The 18,645-nt window shown below is 41.2% G+C and overlaps 1 protein-coding gene across 4 annotated transcripts in view; it reads left to right on the forward strand.

The window, feature by feature from the left end:
• Nucleotides 1-18,645, forward strand: part of LOC139368382 (sodium channel protein type 8 subunit alpha-like) — an 84,944-nt gene that overhangs the window by 14,962 nt on the left and 51,337 nt on the right. For 3 of the 4 annotated variants that reach the window (XM_071107179.1, XM_071107180.1, XM_071107181.1), the window contains exons 1-3: nucleotides 15,663-15,747; nucleotides 16,132-16,260; nucleotides 16,788-16,879. In XM_071107179.1, coding sequence (XP_070963280.1) covers nucleotides 15,668-15,747; nucleotides 16,132-16,260; nucleotides 16,788-16,879 — 301 coding nt within the window. In that variant the 5' untranslated portion in view covers nucleotides 15,663-15,667. Of the gene's footprint in view, nucleotides 1-12,596; nucleotides 12,731-15,662; nucleotides 15,748-16,131; nucleotides 16,261-16,787; nucleotides 16,880-17,115; nucleotides 17,208-18,645 lie in introns of those variants that run through there. The other variant, XM_071107178.1, reaches the window with a different exon arrangement.

Raw genomic sequence — 18,645 nt, forward strand, 5'->3', positions numbered from 1 at the left:
CTGAGGAAATGGTTTCTATAACAGCATTTTTGGCAGTTAAATGCAATTATGTATAAAAAGCAATCTATGAATGTGGTTTTTGAACTCTATCATTTGTTTACAAGCGTGATAGCTGTGCTTATAGTTTATGGGTGACACAGCTTCTTGGGCGTTAGCCAATTGACGTTTCTCAACGAGTTCAAATCACATGAATGTATCCAACTCGTATTTACAACTTCACAACTGGCATCTCCCACATGGTTATTAACGCAGAATCAGAGTGGCAACTTGAGAGGCCCAACATAACAACCTGGTCACAACAGTAAATGTCATGGAAATTGTGAATGCTGAACATTGTGAATTGCATTTCATTTTCCTGCTGTACCGAAATGGGACCTCAAAACCACATTACCTACTGAATCGTGTGTTTGGTGAACCGGTACACCCCTGAAAGCTACATACAGTATATGTTTAATTATTATTATTATTATTCTGTACAATGCCCTGTCCCCACTGTCCCCACTGTCCCCAAGGCATTAAAGTTTTAGTGTGCTTGAGTACAGATTACTCTAGAATACTTTTGTTGTTGAGGTTCAGTTGTTGTACCTGCTTGTCTCCCCCATCTCTCCTCTACCCTCTTCTCTGTGTCCACCTCGCTCTCCCTCCCTCTCCCCAATGGCTTAGAGGGCTACTGGGAAAAGGTTAATGGCAGACACTGTTTGTTGAAACACTGATGTTCCAGATGACAGACTTTTCTAATTGTTCAAAAATGTTTTCCTGCAGATGAAATACGGCAACGCAAACCAGCAGAAATGCATTAGCTAGCTGACTTAAACAAGCAGTGTGGTTTTTGTGACGAGTGATGTATGTTGTATTGTTGGTGTGTTTTTTATTTTACCTTTATTTAACTAGGCAAGTCAGTTAAGAATAAATTCTTAATTTCAATGGCGGCCTGAACAACTGCCTTGTTCAGGGGCAGAACGACAGATTTTTACCTTGTCAGCTCAGGGATTCGATCTTGCAACCTTCTGGTTACTAGTCCAACACTCTAACCACTAGGCTACCTGCCGCTCCAAGTGTAAGCATGGCCTTGAAAATGGTTTTTGTCATCATGCATGTTGATATAGGCTAGATATTTTTAAGAGTGTAGCTGTAAAAGAGACAAAGGGGTCCCATCCTCCTCTCTCATCATGGATATCTTCTACACGACCTAAATGAAAATGGAGAAAAACTGTACAAATCAATGGAGGTGAGGTCACAAGAGCGAGAGTCGCACCTTCTGATGTTATGATTTTTGTCTGCACCTTGTCTCATGTTGGTTGAAGTGCTGTCCACTTCCCTCCTTCGTCAGTCTTAACTATGTCGATGTAAATGTAAAATGGCTCCTGACTATTATAGATCATAATGAATGATATTACATTGACGGGGGTCCTAGATCAGCATTCATACGCTAAGACCCTTCATAAATACAGGCCCTGATTTTGGGTCTTTAGCCAAGTAATTATTTAGGAGCTCCAGATAAGCAGAGTTTGTAAATTGACTGAGATGAGGCTTATATTGGGCCTATAGGAATTCGGTCTACTTTTCGAGCACATCCTGCACCATCCTTTAAGGAATCATCCTTTAAATACATGGTTTACTATAAAAAGCTAAAACGTTAATAGAAATACCTGTCATTGAAATTACAAAGTCATTGGTGGAATAGGTTTCTACTATTTTCCTATTGAGGTACATTTTCAATGTCATGCAACACTGTCTCTATAAGAGCATCACTGTTGTGAGTGACAACATGCAAGAGATCAGTCATTCATTCTTTAATTACTATGAGTGGGGTAACATCTCACTGCAAGAACTGGCAAATCTGGTGCAGTCATTGATCTCCTGATGAAGCTATCCATTTTCCTTTCTTTCTGTGTTCCCAAATGATCGGATACACTGGTAAAGTTACCATGTTATTAGCTTGATAACTGAATAAGATGTAAACAAATGGTTAGCCCTCAAGTAGTTTTAGAACGGCCCGCGACTTGGTTTATGAATGTTAAAGTCGCCAATGCGTTACAGTAATAAAAAACATAGCGCCGGTAATATGGGTCATATATTTTGAACAGTGTGGGCTAGAAACCATCCGTTTTCTCTCTAATAATTAGGGCTGGGAATTTCCAGGGACATCATGATACAAATTATTACCTTCATACTTATGTGCCAATATGATATATGTTGCAATTCTCACGATTCTATACATATTGCTAGACGATACTGCCATTTTATTGTGATTCGATGTTCCAAACAAATTGCTCACTAAATTGCTCGAATCGCTTATCTGCTGCAGAAGGACAATAGAGAACCATGAGAAAACGCGTTTTGATCAATCATGGTAACAAAAGTGCTGACAACATGTTGGCTCACCATTTAAAAATAAGATTATGGCGAAGGAGAAATAGCAGATTTTTGGCGCAGGTACAGCCGAATAGCGCTAGCTAACGCCAACTACCCAGCAAAACGTTTGTTTAAAGAAAAAGTAATAAATCGTTCTCCCAAATAAATATTCTAGGTCTTACAGCTAAATCTTTAGGAGCGTTTGCGACCAAAATGGTCACACTTTAGAGCCCATCTATAGCTAACCTCTATGGAAGTTATTGTATTGGATGATGTAGAATTATGTTAAATTATATTCTAAAGAGCCCGCGAGCTCTAGTATATGTGTGTTTCACTTACCTCCCTCTCTCTATCTAGTACTGCTGACAGTTATGTAACAAACAAGTTCAGTGCACAAGACAGAAATTGTGTTCTCCTGATGAAATGTGAAAAACAGACACAGGGCCAGTAGAGGGAAGGCGAGCCAGTTTATAATCCACTGCCCAGCCACTCTGTTCTTGCCTCTCTCACGTGAATGCAGGGAGGAACGAGATCTATGTTTTTCATCTCTGTTTTAGGTTATGTCTGAAATGCCACCTTTTCCCTACAAAGTGCACTACTTTTGACCAGATCCCTATGGGCCCTGGTCAAACGTAGTGTAATATATACGGGATAGGGTGCTATTTTAGACAACCTCTTTTTTACAACCACTCTCCCTCCCAGCCTTTTATCAACACCCCTCTCAGCTTTCAGCTAACAGGGGAATCTGATTATGGCTAGCATCAAGTCTTGTGCTACTGCCAAAGGGAATGGATCCTCCTTGGCTAAGATTATAGCATCCCTGTACAGCCATGATGTGAAAACAGTTACTGCTTGAAGGGGCAAAAGCTAATGAAAGGGAAGTGATCCTCCCTGGGCTAAGATTCTTCCATCTCTGTAGCCTATCTACAGTTTCCTCAGCTGGAGAGTCGCGTATGGCTCGCGAGAATACTACAGCCATGATGGGAGAACACCATTTTATTGCTAGTAGTCATGAGAGACCATGTTATTGCTTTGGGGAATAATAAGCAAATGAAGGAAACACACCAACAGCCTGTGTATGGAGGATGGATGGACGGATGTGAGGAGAATATAATGTGGAGAAAGCTGGTCTGTCTCCCCTCACCTGACACAGTACTGGCTCTGTTAGAGTGTGTCAAGACTGAGACTGGGAGAGAGAGGGAAGGGCCGGCCAACGAACAGTCTGGCTGGCTGATGGTTGATGATGCAGCACTCTAACTCAGCCTCAGTCTGCTGTGTGGGGGGGCTGGGGCTGGGCTATACTGGGACGCTGTTCTGACTCTCTGAGAATACTGATGCGTGTGTTCCCACTCCCAAATGGCACCCTATCCCCTTTATAGTGCACTACTTTTACCAGGGCACATATAGGGAATAGGATGCCATTTGGGGCGCAGATGAGAATCTTCATTCAAGGGTATCGCACCCTCTGTGTGTAGGTCAGTTTGTCAGAACACCAGGTCAGCCAACCTGGATGCGGGCTGGGTTGTGTTGGGCTGGGGCTAGGGCTAGGGCTGGCCCATGCTATACTGTCCTGGGTTGAGTTGGGGATTGGCCAGGCTGTGCTAGCTAGATTGTGTTTAGCCTCGATTTCCTCACGTCCGTTCTCAACAGCCGAGTGATGAACGAGACAATGCAGTGTGGTAATGCAAGACTAGCTTGTGCCCGGGTGTGGAATTTTGTCACTACCAGCCCAGTATAATGGGAGGGAGGCTGGAAAGGAAGGCGGGGGGGAAATGGAAGACGTGTGCAAGGATGCGTGAAAGAGTGGCATCACTCTCTCTTAGATGCAGCCAAGCCCATGTCATTGAAATGCATTTCGCTGTGAGGAACCTTTGAGGTACACTTAGACTCAATCCCAATAACTCTCCCCTCACCCCTCCCCCTCATTTTTTTTGTGTCCCTCGAAAACGGAGCAACTAGTGGTAGGGAGAGATAAATAACGCTATGGAATAGGACATCGCTACAATACTCACTCGTGAACAGCAGAAGCGGCTAGGATAGCCTACCACGCAATTCATTGACGACGTGCCTTGTGTTTTTCACAATGCCTATACTGGCGGCAGTAACAGCTCTCCTTATATTTGTCATGCAAAATGCATACTAACCATATGGGCAACATATACTATATATACAAAAGTATGTGGACACCCCTTCAAATTTGTGGATTCGGCTATTTCAGCCACACCCTTTCTGACAGGTGTATAATATCGAGCACACAGCCATGTGTAGGAAAACATTTGCAGTAAAATGGCCTTTACTTACTCAGTGACTTTCAACTTGGCACCGTCATATAATGCCACCTTTCCCACAAGTAAGTTTATCAAATTTCTGCCCTGCTAGAGCTGATCGAGTCAACTGTAAGTACTGTTATTGTGAAGTGGAAACCTCTAGGAACAACAATGGCAAGGCCACACAAGCTCACAGAACTTGACTGCTGTTACAACAATCGCAACAATCACTACCGAGTTCCAAACTGCCTCTGGAAGCAACATTCAGCACATTAACTTAACAGCTGCACACAAGATCACTATGCGCAATGCCAAGCGTCGGCTAGAATGGTGTAAAGTTCGCCGCCATTGAACTCTGAAACAGTGGAAACGCGTTCTCTGAAGTGATGAATCACGCTTCACCATCTGGCAGTCCAACGAACAAATCTGGGTTTGGCTGATGCATAGTGCGAACTGTAAAGTTTGGTGGTTGGAGGAGGAATAATGGTCTGGGGCTATTTTTCATGGTTCGGGCTAGGTCCTTTAGTTCCAGTGAAGGGAAATCTTTTTTTTTTTTTTTTTTGAATTTTACCCCTTTTTCTCCCCAATTTCGTAGTATCCAATTGTTGTAGTAGCTACTATCTTGTCTCATCGCTACAACTCCCGTACGGGCTCGGGAGAGACGAAGGTTGAAAGTCATGCGTCCTCCGATACACAACCAACCAAGCCGCTGCTTCTTTAACACAGCGCACATCCAACCCGGAAGCCAGCCGCACCAATGCGCCGGAGGAAACACCGTGCACCTGGCCACCTTGGCTAGCGTACACTGCGCCCAGCCCGCCACAGGAGTCGCTGGTGCGCAATGAGACAAGGACACCCCTACCGACCAAGCCCTCCCTAACCCAGGCGACGCTAGGCCAATTGTGCGTCGCCCCACGGACCTCGCGAACCCAGGACTCTGATGGCACAGCTGGCGCTGCAGTACAGCGCCCTTAACCACTGCGCCACCCGGGAGGCCCTAGTGAAGGGAAATCTTAACGCTACAGCATACAATGACATTCTAGAATCTTCTGTGCTTCCAACTTTGTGGCAACAGTTTGGGAAGGCCCATTCCTGTTTCATCATCACAATGCCCCTGTGCACAAAGGTCCATACAGAAATGGTTTGTTGAGATCGGTGTGGAAGAACTTGACTGGCCTGCACAGAGCCCTGACCTCAACTCTATTGAACACCTTTGGGAGGAATTGGAATGTAGACTGCGAGCCAATATCAATCAGTGCCCGACCTCACTAATATTCCAACATTTCCTGGAAAGCCTCCCCAGAAGAGTGGAGGCTGATTGTTCAAAGTAGAGTAGTACTGAATCAGGACATTCCATAATAGCAGTTTGACATGTAACAGTCACATTCCTTTCACTCATTTTCTGCCATTTCTTGGGAATTAATGATTAACCAGTGGAACCAATAAAACATTAAAACCACTGTTCTGAACTAATAAACTCATAAAAATAAATGTTCTCTCACTGTCAACTGCGTTTATTTTCAGCAAACTTAACATGTGTAAATATTTATATGAACATAACAAGATTCAACAACTGAGACATAAACTGAACAAGTTCCACAGACATGTGACTAACAGAAATGGAATAATGTGTCCCTGAACAAAGGGGGGGGGGGGGGGTCAAAATCAAAACAGTCACTATCTGGTGTGGCCATCAGCTGCATTAAGTACTGCAGTGCATCTCCTCCTCATGGACTGCACCAGATTTTCCAGTTCTTGCTGTGAGATGTTACCCCACTCTTCCACCAAGGCACCTGCAAGTTCCCAGACATTTCTGGGGGGAATGGCCCTAGCCGACACCCTCCGATCCAACAGGTCCCAGACATGCTCAATGGGATTGAGATCCGGGCTCGTCGCTGGCCATGGCAGAACACTGACATTCCTGTCTTGCAGGAAATCACGCACAGAATGAGCAGTATGGCTGTTGGCATTGTCATGCTGGAGGGTCATGTCAGGATGAACCTGCAGGAAGGGTACCACATGAGGGAGGAGGATGTCTTCCCTGTAACGCAGAGCATTGAGATAGCCTGCAATGACAACAAGCTGAGTCCGATGATGCTGTGACACACCGCCCCAGACCATAACGGACCCTCCACCTCCAAATTGATCTCGCTCCATTGTACAGGCATCGGTGTAACGCTCATTCCTTTGAGGATAAACGTGAATCCGACCATCACTCCAGTGAAGACCAATTTTTGTCAGTCCTGTCTGGTCCAGTAACGATGGGTTTGTGCCCATAGGTGACATTGTTGAGGTTGACGTCGGGTGAGGACCTGCATTACAACAGGCCTACAAGCCTTCAGTGCAGCCTCTCTCAGCCTATTGTGGATAGTCTGGGCACTGATGGAGGGATTATTCATTCCTGGTGTAACTCAGGCAGTTGTTGTTGCCATCCTGTACCTGTCCCGCAGGTGTGATGTTCGGATGTACCGATCCTGTGCAAGTGTTGTTACACGTGGTCTGCCACTGTGAGGACGATCAACTGTCCATCCTGTCTCCTTGTAGCGCTGTCTTAGGCGTCTCACAGTATGGACATTTTAATTTACTGCCCTGGCCACATCTGCAGTCCTCATGCCTCCTTGCAGCATATCTAAGGCACGTTCACGCAGGTGAGCAGGGACCCTGGGCATCTTTCTTTTGGTGTTTTTCAGAGTCAGTAGAAAGGCCTCTTTAGTGTCCTAAGTTTTCATAACTGTGACCTTAATTGCCTACCATCTGTAAGCTGTTAGTGTCTTAGCGATCGTTCCCACATGTGCATGTTTTTGGTTCATTGAACAAGCATGGGAAACAGTGTTTAAACCCTTTACAATGAAGATCTGTGTATTTTGATTTTTTAACAAATTATCTTTGAAAGGCAGCGTCCTGAAGTTGCTGAGTTTATTTATACCAAACATTTTAGGGTCTCTACACATATTGGCTACATTGCTGTGCATCCATTGGCATATTTTTTTATCCTCCACTTCACAATAAGCAAAAAATAGTTAGCTAGTTGACATTACTTCAGCTACATTGCTTGACAGATATCTTCAATCTCTAATGTTAGCGATAGAAATTCAGACTTTTTTTATGAACAGCAAGGCAAGCTTACAAAATTGTTTTATTCAATTTGCAGTAACATTAAATGCTTTAGCTACATTCTTTACATCCACTGTGTTTCACAAGATGGTTTGCTGGTTTGCTCAGGAGTACCTAAAAAGTGAATTACAATTCATACAAATGTCAAACACCCATATAGCAAACTAAATGTGTATGTAGCTGGCTAATGTTAGCTAGCAAGGTAGCTTGTAAAATAGTGATTTTCGTAAATTAACTTCATGACGAAAAAATATGCAGAATTGTTTGTCTACTTTAGCTAACTGTCATTTTTTCATGATTCCTCATGAAGTTATAATGACTTACAATCATATATTTTCTGTGACAAATGTTTTTTTTTTACAGATTAATAGATTTATTTAAACTATTTTCATAATTCCTTATTGATTGTGATAATGTGTGAGTAACCCTTTTAGAGCGTCCCGCGAATCCATGCTAGAATTTAATTTTATAGCTCAGGTAAAATAGGTCATTCATTTTTAATGGTTTGAGCTAGAGACAAGTGGTTTTCTGCATTGTAAAGGTGCAACCACTGACACAAAGCCATGCTCCGTTTGTTTCTATCGATGGCAGAGGCTGTGGTACAGCTAAGCCTAATCAGACTTGCCTGTGCTAATGGTTCTCATAGGCAAAGTAAAATTCTCCAAATAACTTTGCTTGTTATGCGCTCCCCTCAAATTATACAAATGTAACAACATTTCTGAGCGCATCGGACTTGAAACAACAACGATACAGATGTAACCATGTGCTGTTCAATCAGTGTTTCCCCTATGTTCATTTATCAGCGGCGGATGGTAAAACATTTAAGTGTTAACTTAAAAACCAGATATAAAGTATGTAGAAAAGCTATATTTTGTAAAATAACATCATCTTTGAAAATTAACAATCACCAAAATAGAAACTAGATAGTCAGGGAGAATCTAAAATTATAAAAAATATCATGGCATATCGCCCCCCAATTGATTTAGTTATTATGTTTGAGTCGCTCAGATAGCATATGAACATGGCATAAGCCATGACAGAATTGCAGGAATTTAGCTTTAAAACTCCACATTTTCTTTATAGCCCCATGGCAATTGCTGGAAATTACTGTAGCTTTAAAGTAACTGTCCATTGTTTCCAGATGTCTATGAAATACCACAGCTTTTCTGCGTTTGGATGGTGTGGGCGTACCCCAAAAACAGAATGGTGTGGGTGTATACCAGTCATTAAAAATATGAATGTGTCTAGACTGCTGATTGATGGAGGATGATATCATTCTCTGAGGCAATAGCATTTTTGAAGCGGCCTGTTTTGGCCACACAGGTAGCCCAATTCAGATTTTTTTCCCCCACTAATTGGTCTTTTGACCAATCAGATCAGCTCCGTAAAAGATTTGATGTGATTTGATTTGATTTGGTCAGAAGACCAATTCGTTTTTTTTCAAATTTATGCTTTGGCCACAAATACAAATTTAAGATGAATCATTAAAATTAATTTGGGTATGAGTCAACAAAATATTACATTTGAATATTATGTATTTTCTCAACTTGTCTCATATGTTCCTTCAACTAGAAATTATTATTTGGGCGTCTTCACTAAAAAAGGCTGCGGAGCTAGTTACACACACAGTGCATCACAAACAACTTTAGCATTTTAGCTAATTATCAACGTTGCAACTTTTTACTACTTTTTAACTACTTTGCAACTACTTAACATATTAACTAACACTTCCCATAACCCTAACCCTTTAACCTTAACCCTAACCTTAACTCATAACCGTAACCCCTAGCTTAGCAAACATTAGCCACCGAGCTAACGTTAGCGTTGCCACCTAGCTAATGTTAGCCGCAACAAATTGCCATTTGTAACATATCAGCTGTTCTGCAAATTTGTAACATATTGTATGAATTTGGAAGTTGTAAGATATCATATGAAATGTAATTCGTAACACATCATACGAAATGAATGATGGACATCCACAAATTAATACCTACCATATGAAACGTAACATATCATACTAATTAGAGAGTCCCAAATTTATGTTTACTATGTTACGTCTGAGTCCATGTTGCATAGAGAGGAACACAATGGAATTAGGTGAATTAAAAAAACAGAGAGAGGATGCTTGACATATGGAAACTGAGAGAGTGAATGACATAGGGGTGTGGTGGCTGGGTAGCGGATGGATGGATTGATTGATTGAAGAAGAGTTGAATTGAGGATGTAAGCACTAAGCAGCTAGCCCGGCTAGTTTAAGAGGTTGAATGGCCACTGCTGTCCTTCGGAAGCATATCCTGCTGCTGCTGCTACTGCAAACAACCCTCTTCTGCTCTGCCTAGTGCCTGGTGACTGGAGCTACGGTCAATGCTATCAGGAATCCTTGGGACGTCCCAACTCTGACGTTACCCCATTAAAGTTGACATTTAAAACGATAAGGGTGGAGGATATTAGGGTTAGCTAAGAGTTATGCTTAAGGTTAGGGTAGGGGTTAAGGTTTAGGGTAGGGACATTGCAAAGGATTCCAGATAGCACTAACCCTGGAGCTACATTGTTTGAGCTACTGCTTTCTCTCTCTCTCTCTCTCTCTCTCTCTCTCTCATCCCCCCCTCCTAACTCTGACTTTCCTTACCGCTCCTTCACCACTCTCCTTCCTTCCCTCTGTCCTGCCCCCCCCTATCTCTCTACCAAGTCTACTGCTACTACTGCTGCTGCATTTGCTTCTAGCCTGCCCAGAGCCTTTTGGTCTGCCTGTCTCTCTCCCTGTTCCTCTGGATTATAAAATTTTCAGTAGCTTTGCAGCAGTTTAGTCATGCGTTACAAAAAGGTCTCTTGCATGCGGGTGTGTCTGTGTGAGACTGTGTGTTGGTGGTGTGATGTGTGTTTGTGTGCATATGTGTATTGTGTTTGTTCATAAATGTGTCTCTCCTTATATGTAAGTGCATATGTAGCACAACTTGTGTGCGTGTGTGTGCACAAGCAACTGCTTCTTTCCAATGTAATGTCATATTGGTATTCTTGGCATATCTAAATGGCAATTGGTACATGTCCAAGTGTATCACACTACAGCTGGACCTGTGTGGTTGGCTTGTAATGTTCAGAATATATGACAGCATTAATGCCGCTGGCCCGCTATCCTGACCCATATGTATATATATATATATATATATATATACACAGTACCAGTCAAAAGTATATATACACAAAAGTTTGGACACACCTCATTCAAGGTTTTCACCCGACCTCAACCCAATTGAGATGGTTTGGGATGAGTTGAACTGCAGAGTGAAGGAAAAGCAGCCAACAAGTGCTCAGCATATGTGGGAACTCCTTCAAGACGGTTGGAAAAGCATTCCAGGTGAAGCTGGTTGAGAGAATGCCAAGAGTGTGCAAAGCTGTCATCAAGGCAAAGGGAGGCTACTTTGAAGAATCTAAAATCTATTTTGATTTGATGAACACTTTTTTGGTTACTACATGATTCCATGTGTTATTTCATAGTTTTGATGTCTTCACTATTATTTTACAATGTAGAAAAAATAGTAAAAATAAAGAAAAACCCTTGAATGAGTAGGTGTGTCCAAACTTTTGACTGATTCTGTACATACAGTACAGCTCCAGGAGTTAGCACTGTACTGTAGTTAGCACTGTACTGTAGTTAATGACTTACTCAACATCACTCAACCCTGCCTTACTTACATCAGGCTCTGATTTGAATTGCAATCAAATTAAGGTATGCTAGCCATGTGACTGAAACAAGACAAGTCATATGATTTCCATCCTGTGTCTTGTACAGTATTATTCCCCATAGCACTTTTCTATAATAACTGTACAATATTTCATACATAACTGTACAGGATGTATACAAAATTGCATGTTAGAGCATGTCAGCTGAGGATGATATAGTGTGCTCGCGGTATATGGCCTCTCTCTCTTTCTTTCTCTCCTCTCCTCTCGTCTCCTCTCTGTGAAAGACTAGATGGGGAGCCCAGTTTGAGGTCTCCCAATGGGACACTCTCTCCTCTCATCTCCTCTTTTCTGTCTTTGGGCTAAAACACTGGTCCGTGGTCTATGCTCTGCAAGGCGTAATGCAGGGAAGCCTTGTCTTGTTAAAAGCACAAGGGTACATATCACTTTTGCAAATGCACACAGGGTCTCATTAAAGTTTCATGTAAATTGTCATGTTTTATTGAAACAATTATGAGGTTATCTGCTGAAAGAGGTTGGCCAGCCCCTTCCTCCTCCGTCGGTCCCTCTGCTTGCTTCCACCCCTTTCAAAACCACTACAGCCATCAACGGCCGGCAGGGCAGGACACAATGTAGAGGCAGGAGCTGAAACATTACGACAGGACATTTCTCTACACACTGCACATTTCCCGTTATGATTGGGTGAGAGGGGCTGATGTGTAAAACTCAGAGATTAGAGGCTGCCTCTGCCCTGCATCGAGTTTGCCTGGTGGCCATTTTCAGGATGTTGCATAGTACAGTTTTTCAAAGCTGTAGTTTACCTATGTTGATCTGATGTAAGATAAAGTGGAGAATTAGAAAATGATAGATTTATGCTTTTTGTTAGTGAAAGGTGTTTTTTTTTTTTTATACACAAAACCAACAGTATATATTCTGGTAGAATAGAATACCGGTATTGGGAATTTTCTGTTCAAATAATAGATGAATGTCTATATTATACATAAAAGTTTGGTATGATGTATGTTGTAGACTTATGTTTTATCTGACATTTTTGTGAGCACATATGGATGGATGAACCACCTCTAGCTATTTTGGGTGTGCATGCCTTAAATGATTACTTCAATATTTCACTTCTCTGTTTCTCTTGATCCCTTTCTCGTTGTTTCTTTCTCTCCACAGACATTCATAGTGCTAAACAGAGGGAAGACAATCTTCCGCTTTAGTGCCAACCCTGCCTTGTACATCATAAGTCCTTTTAATCTTTTCAGGCGAATAGCTATAAAAATTTTGATACATTCATATCCTTTCAAATGGTGTCCTACCAGGAGAGACAACAGTCTTTCCTGTTCGTTTAGAGTATTCACGGTGATGTTGCTCCTTCTGTTTCTGCTGCATGCTGCTATTACTGTTCATATGGCTGCTGCTTCAGTGTTGGTAGCATAGACTGTATCATGTCATGGATTGATGTTCAAAATGGCACCCTATTCGCTTTATAGTGCACTATATGGAATAAGCCAGGGTGAAGTTTTTGGATGCACAGTCAGCGCTATAGAGTCTGAAAGCTGCAGATATCAGCAAGGGCAAGACTGTTAAACCACAGTGGGGAAAAATACATGGATATGCTCTTTAAATTGAAGATTAAACCACCAATGAGAATGGGTAAATGCCAAAGTAGATGATCCTTAATCTTGGAAAGAGTACATGTATGGTTTTACATTTAATCAATCCTTAACCTGACAACCATAAACCCTCTTACTAAGCCCCCTTGTAGAGGGGCTTCTAAAGTCTTCTAAAAAAGAGGGATTACTTTTTCTTCTTTCCCTTTTTTTGGGAGACTTCTAGTATCTATTAACCCAGGCTAGCACCCAATGATTTCCACAGAAACCTTTAGGTAACGTAGACATACCTATGTTTACGCTTACGGAACTGATCAGAGCAGATTGCTAAATTGGGAGAGGGGAGGAGTGGAGGGCTAGTGTAAGAGTGACTTCGATAAGAATGCAGGTATTAATCCAGTATTATTCAGTTATTGTGTATTAAGACTTGTTATGATAAATTACCCCCTTATAATGTATTATTTCCTCAGGATGACTCTCAGCCATGGAGAAGGGGAGGGAACTCTGACTAATAATTATGTCACATCCCGTCTTTAGATGTTAAAAGAAGGGATAGCTATTGTCTACCAATATAAGAGTAGGTCAGATGGCTTAGTCCATACATCCTACATCCATCAATCTATTAAGATGATGAAAATAGCACTGAAACAGATCCTCATTCGTGATCCTGACCTGGGCACTGACTTATAGACATTATATATCGCTACAGACTCGACAGGTAGATGTATAGACATATCCAGTTACAAAATGTGTATTTGACCCACAGTCCATCCATGCACCCACAAGAGATTGTGCTCGAATACCACAGACAATCTGTTTTGAAGTATTACTTTGAGATTTCAGAGTGAAATTAATATGGGGGTTGCTGCTATTTTAACAGTCACACAAATCCAGGCCTCAAAGTCATAAAGCTTCTCAGACTAGGACTGCTGATCTCGAATCAGTTTTAAGTTATAATGAATACAAATATATGGACAGGGAGGACCTGATCTTAGATCAGCACTCATACTGTGAGACATTTGTGAATACGGGCCTGATGAGTCTTAGTTATTGAAATTGTTGGTACTATAAGGCTTACTACTTCAAGGTTAATCCTGTCTTGATAAGTTTGATCATGTCAATCACTTCTGCACCAATCACAGCCTGCCATGTGGGTCTGCTGACACATCAGGGTTGCATCTCAATAGTCTATAGATGTGTCCTCTCCTTGTCTCCTACTGGTCGCTTCTCTTCTCTTTGTCATTAAACCACTAGACAGGTGAGATGTAATTTATTGCTAGATAGACTCCGTTTTGATTTTCACATGGTCTGTTTTGAGATCAGTGTAGATAAAGGAAATGAGACATAGAGGAGAGGAAGTCACTTTAGAATATTGAAATACATCCCTGATTGCTCTACTGCTGACATTGGAGTTTCCTTCACACTACCACATTTTTTTCCTGTGGTGAAGCCTTGTTAGTCTTGAAATGTTTAGTGCAGAATGGTTCATGGTTACATCCCAAATGGCACCATTATAGTGCACTATGTTTGACCAGGGCCCACAGGGGTCTATAAAGGGAATAGGGGGCTGTCCACTCCCACCACCTATACATTAGATCAATATTTAATGGGAAATAATGGTTTTAGGGGGAACCTATATGTGACCTGTGGACACACTTAACCCATTGTACTAGTATTTCAGTTAGTGTTAAGTTCATCTACTATGAAAAGTCCATTAGGATATATTTTTAGCTAGATTTGATGTGTTCATTCTTGCCTTTTGCAGATGTATGAATAGTTCTACAAATATAGGATCTTAATTTGAGCCAGTTTGCTACAGCAGGAACATTATCCTGCAGCAACAGGAAATTATAATTAATGGACATTTTTTTTGTAGGGGTCGATACATTTTTCATAAGGAAAAATCAGAAGCCTTTTTAATCGTCACATACACGTTTTAAATATCCTGCATTGCAGGAAAGTTCTCCTGCAACAGGGTGATCAGAATAAGGTCCTAAATCTGTATTTATAGTATGCAGTAGCATGGTTCAGTAGTACTACAGTAGTAGGATATGGGTCATTCTACAGAAGGGGTGCAAAAAAGAATACCATTTGGATCCTATTTTTCCCAAACTTTCAGCAATATATAATTTATACTACTCTCACACTTTGCTTGTATTGCATATTTGAAATATTTACCTGAATTCCTTACCGCTCCACTAAATTTGTCGGTACCGAGACATAGTGAAGAAGTAATAGCGAGCCATGCACAGCCACCGCTCAATATAAATAGGTGCATAAACAATGACTTTGTACTGTTTTAATGTAACAATATGTTTGTAATAGCCTTTGGTTGAATTAGAACATACAGTACTGTATCATGATGTAAATAAATGTCCTAAGTTTGGAGACAACTGTTTTTTTTTAATTGTTTTCTGGGGGTTGGGACTGCAATTTGCACCACTTCTGTCGAGTCATCCATATCTCCTATGAGAGAGAGTGAAAAGAGTGTACATCATCTGCATGAACTGAATGGAAAATGACCATCAAACGTAATGTGATAGATAGTCAACTGTTTTGGATGACATTTTTGGGTTTGTTTCCCACTGTGAATCTCTGGACTTTTCCTTAATTCATTTCCTCACTCTTTTCAGCATGATCATTATGTGTACTATTTTGACCAACTGTATATTCATGACTTTTAGTGATCCTCCTGAGTGGTCCAAACAAGTAGAGTAAGTACACGTTTATTATATTTATCTACACAAGTACATAGTAAATACTAGAACAAGTTTATTATGCATGTCTCAACCAACATCAGTTCAATTTTATCATTGGTGTATTACTAACCATGCTCAAAAGTCGTAGGTTGTGTCTGAAATCTTTCTCGCCTACTACTTACTAAAACTACATACCGTGTAATAAAATTAAATCCTGCCAATTAGGCCATACTCATTTCCAACATACTATAAAGCGGTCTATTTAGAACGCAAGTTGGGTATTAGGACGACGCCTTAGTGTTTTACCAATGCATCATTTCAACAGATAAAAACTCTTTGTTGTTCATGGATTTGATAAATTGCTAATTCTGATCATGCTTCCATGCTTCTGTCTTCCAGGTACACGTTCACAGGGATTTATACGTTTGAATCTCTTGTAAAAATTGTCGCTCGAGGATTCTGTATAGATGGGTTTACATTCCTAAGGGATCCATGGAACTGGCTGGATTTCATGGTCATTTCTATGGCGTAAGTATCAGACTCATACCTACCTGTTCCTTCTTGTAAGAAATACTTAGCATTATTACTGCGTGAGATCATTGAGTAGAGCATAAATACATCTCAAGTTATTTTTACTGTCCAGTCTTTCTTTCTTTCTCTTTACATTGGGAAAGAGTGGTTCAATCAGGTGTTTACAGAAAGGTTCCTGACTGTTCCTGTATACTTCCTTATCTCTCCCCCATTTTCTCTCTCTCTCTCTCTCTCTCTCAATCTCCATTTTTCTATCTCAATTTACTCTCACCATGTTGAATTTGACATGATATAGATGTATATAGATGTATAGTTACTAATACATGACATTTTTTACAAACTAACTATAACGCTAACTATTTATAACTATATACTACCATGTTTTGGATGATACGTAGAACTAGTTCAGGGACTTGGGCTTTGAATATCTTAAACATCAAGAAGTGCTTCTGTTGAACCACTACATTTGTGATTGTATCTGTGTGTAAATAACAAGAGTTTGTAACTTTGATTTGATTCTGCAGGTATATAACAGAGTTTGTAAACCTAGGCAATGTCTCAGCTCTGCGCACGTTCAGAGTGTTGAGGGCATTGAAAACTATTTCTGTAATTCCAGGTAAGACAGGATGGGGGATGGGGGTTTGGTCCATGGGGTCAGTGTTAGGTGTATTGTGGGTTGTGTTTTTTCTTTCCTTTTTCCTTTCCTCCCCTTCAGTGGACAGGCTCTGTGAGTGGCGTCGTGGTTACTTCCTGGTTCGGTGCGTGCGTAGCGTGCGTGGTGGTGTTGTGGTGCTCTTGCGTGTGGTTTTGTCATTGGTGTTTGTTTGTGTGTGATCCTTCCCCTGTTTACAGATATATAACAGAGTTTGTGGACCTGGGCAATGTCTCTGCGCTGAGAACATTCAGAGTTCTCCGAGCATTGAAAACTATCTCTGTCATACCAGGTGAGATTCAGTTTAAACACTAAGGCTGATACTTATATCTCACCCTTTTACTTTTCTTATACTCACTATTATTATAATTTGTAAGCAACAAAAAAAAGATTTGGAAATAATAATCATTTTTATTTATTTTTTTCCAAAATTATCAAAAATGGTACTAATACATTTTTGATAGGCTTTGCAGTCTACTCCAGGGCCCTCCAACGTGTCTGCACTCTCTTCTACTAAAACTCTCATCCTAAATAAGGCTCTAGTTTCCAAGGCAGCTGTGGTTCTCCTCAGAAATTGCTGTAAGCCGCTGCAAATGGCTATTATAAAGAAAAGGACACTGACAGTACCAGTCCGATAGCATATCACTAGAATACAACCAGAGACAAAGTCAAATATATATGTTGATTATATATGGGATACATTACATCTTTAGCTTAACATAAGGAATAGCTTATAGTTAACTAACCTTTACTAATTCGCTGTACTATACACTTTGTCGAAAACAGTTGAGCTCATCAGCTTCAGTAAAGCTCATCCATAGTACTTTCACCATTGGATAAAGCCTCCAGGTTTTTCGGAAGATTAAGATAATTATTCATATAATATAAAAATAACTTAATAATTGGCTTGGGAGAAAATATTCAATTAACCAAATCCATTTACATTATTTATTACAAAGGATGGAAATTTCCGAATTTTACTCTATGTATCCGACTTGAAGAAGAAAGCTAGAGTATGTTGACGTCAAGTTGAGAGCTGACATAGCTCTTAACGACAGCCCACAGAATATATCCAGAAACATATATATAGAGAGTTAGACCAGGTTTTAGAACGGCTGCCATGTTAGCCTCCATATAGAACTGTACTCTTGAATTGTTGGTGTTGATGTAACAATACGAGAGCACCTCCGACAAATGACCTATGAAATGACCCACTGTAAACAAGCAAAACAGAGCAGCGAATTGAACAGACTTTCTTAGTGATTAGCATTCTGGATACCGTGTTGTATCTTCAACAAATTGCATATCTGCTTTCACGTTTTACTAGGTTTTGAAAACTATCCGAAATAAACAGCCTCCCAAGTGGTGCAGTGGTCTAAGGCGTCACTACAGACCCATGTTCGATTCCGGGCTGTGTCACAACCAGCTGTAACCGGGGGTCCGGTAGAGCGGGGCAAAATTGGCCCAGCGTTGTCCGGGTTAGGGGAGGGCTTTACTTGGCTCATCGTGGTCTAGCGACTCCTTGTGGTGGGCAGGGTGCCTGCAGGCTGACTTCGGTCGTCAGTTGAACGGTGTTTCCTCCGACATATTGGTGCGACTGACTTCCGGGTTGGGCGGGTGTTAAGAAGTGCGGTTTGGCAGGTCATGTTTCGGAGGACGCATGACTCGACCTTCTCCTCTCCCCAGCCCGTTGGGGAGTTGCAAGATAAGATCGCAATTGGATATCACGA

Source organism: Oncorhynchus clarkii, chromosome 16, assembly GCF_045791955.1.
Source record: "Oncorhynchus clarkii lewisi isolate Uvic-CL-2024 chromosome 16, UVic_Ocla_1.0, whole genome shotgun sequence".
Lineage (NCBI taxonomy): Eukaryota > Metazoa > Chordata > Actinopteri > Salmoniformes > Salmonidae > Oncorhynchus > Oncorhynchus clarkii.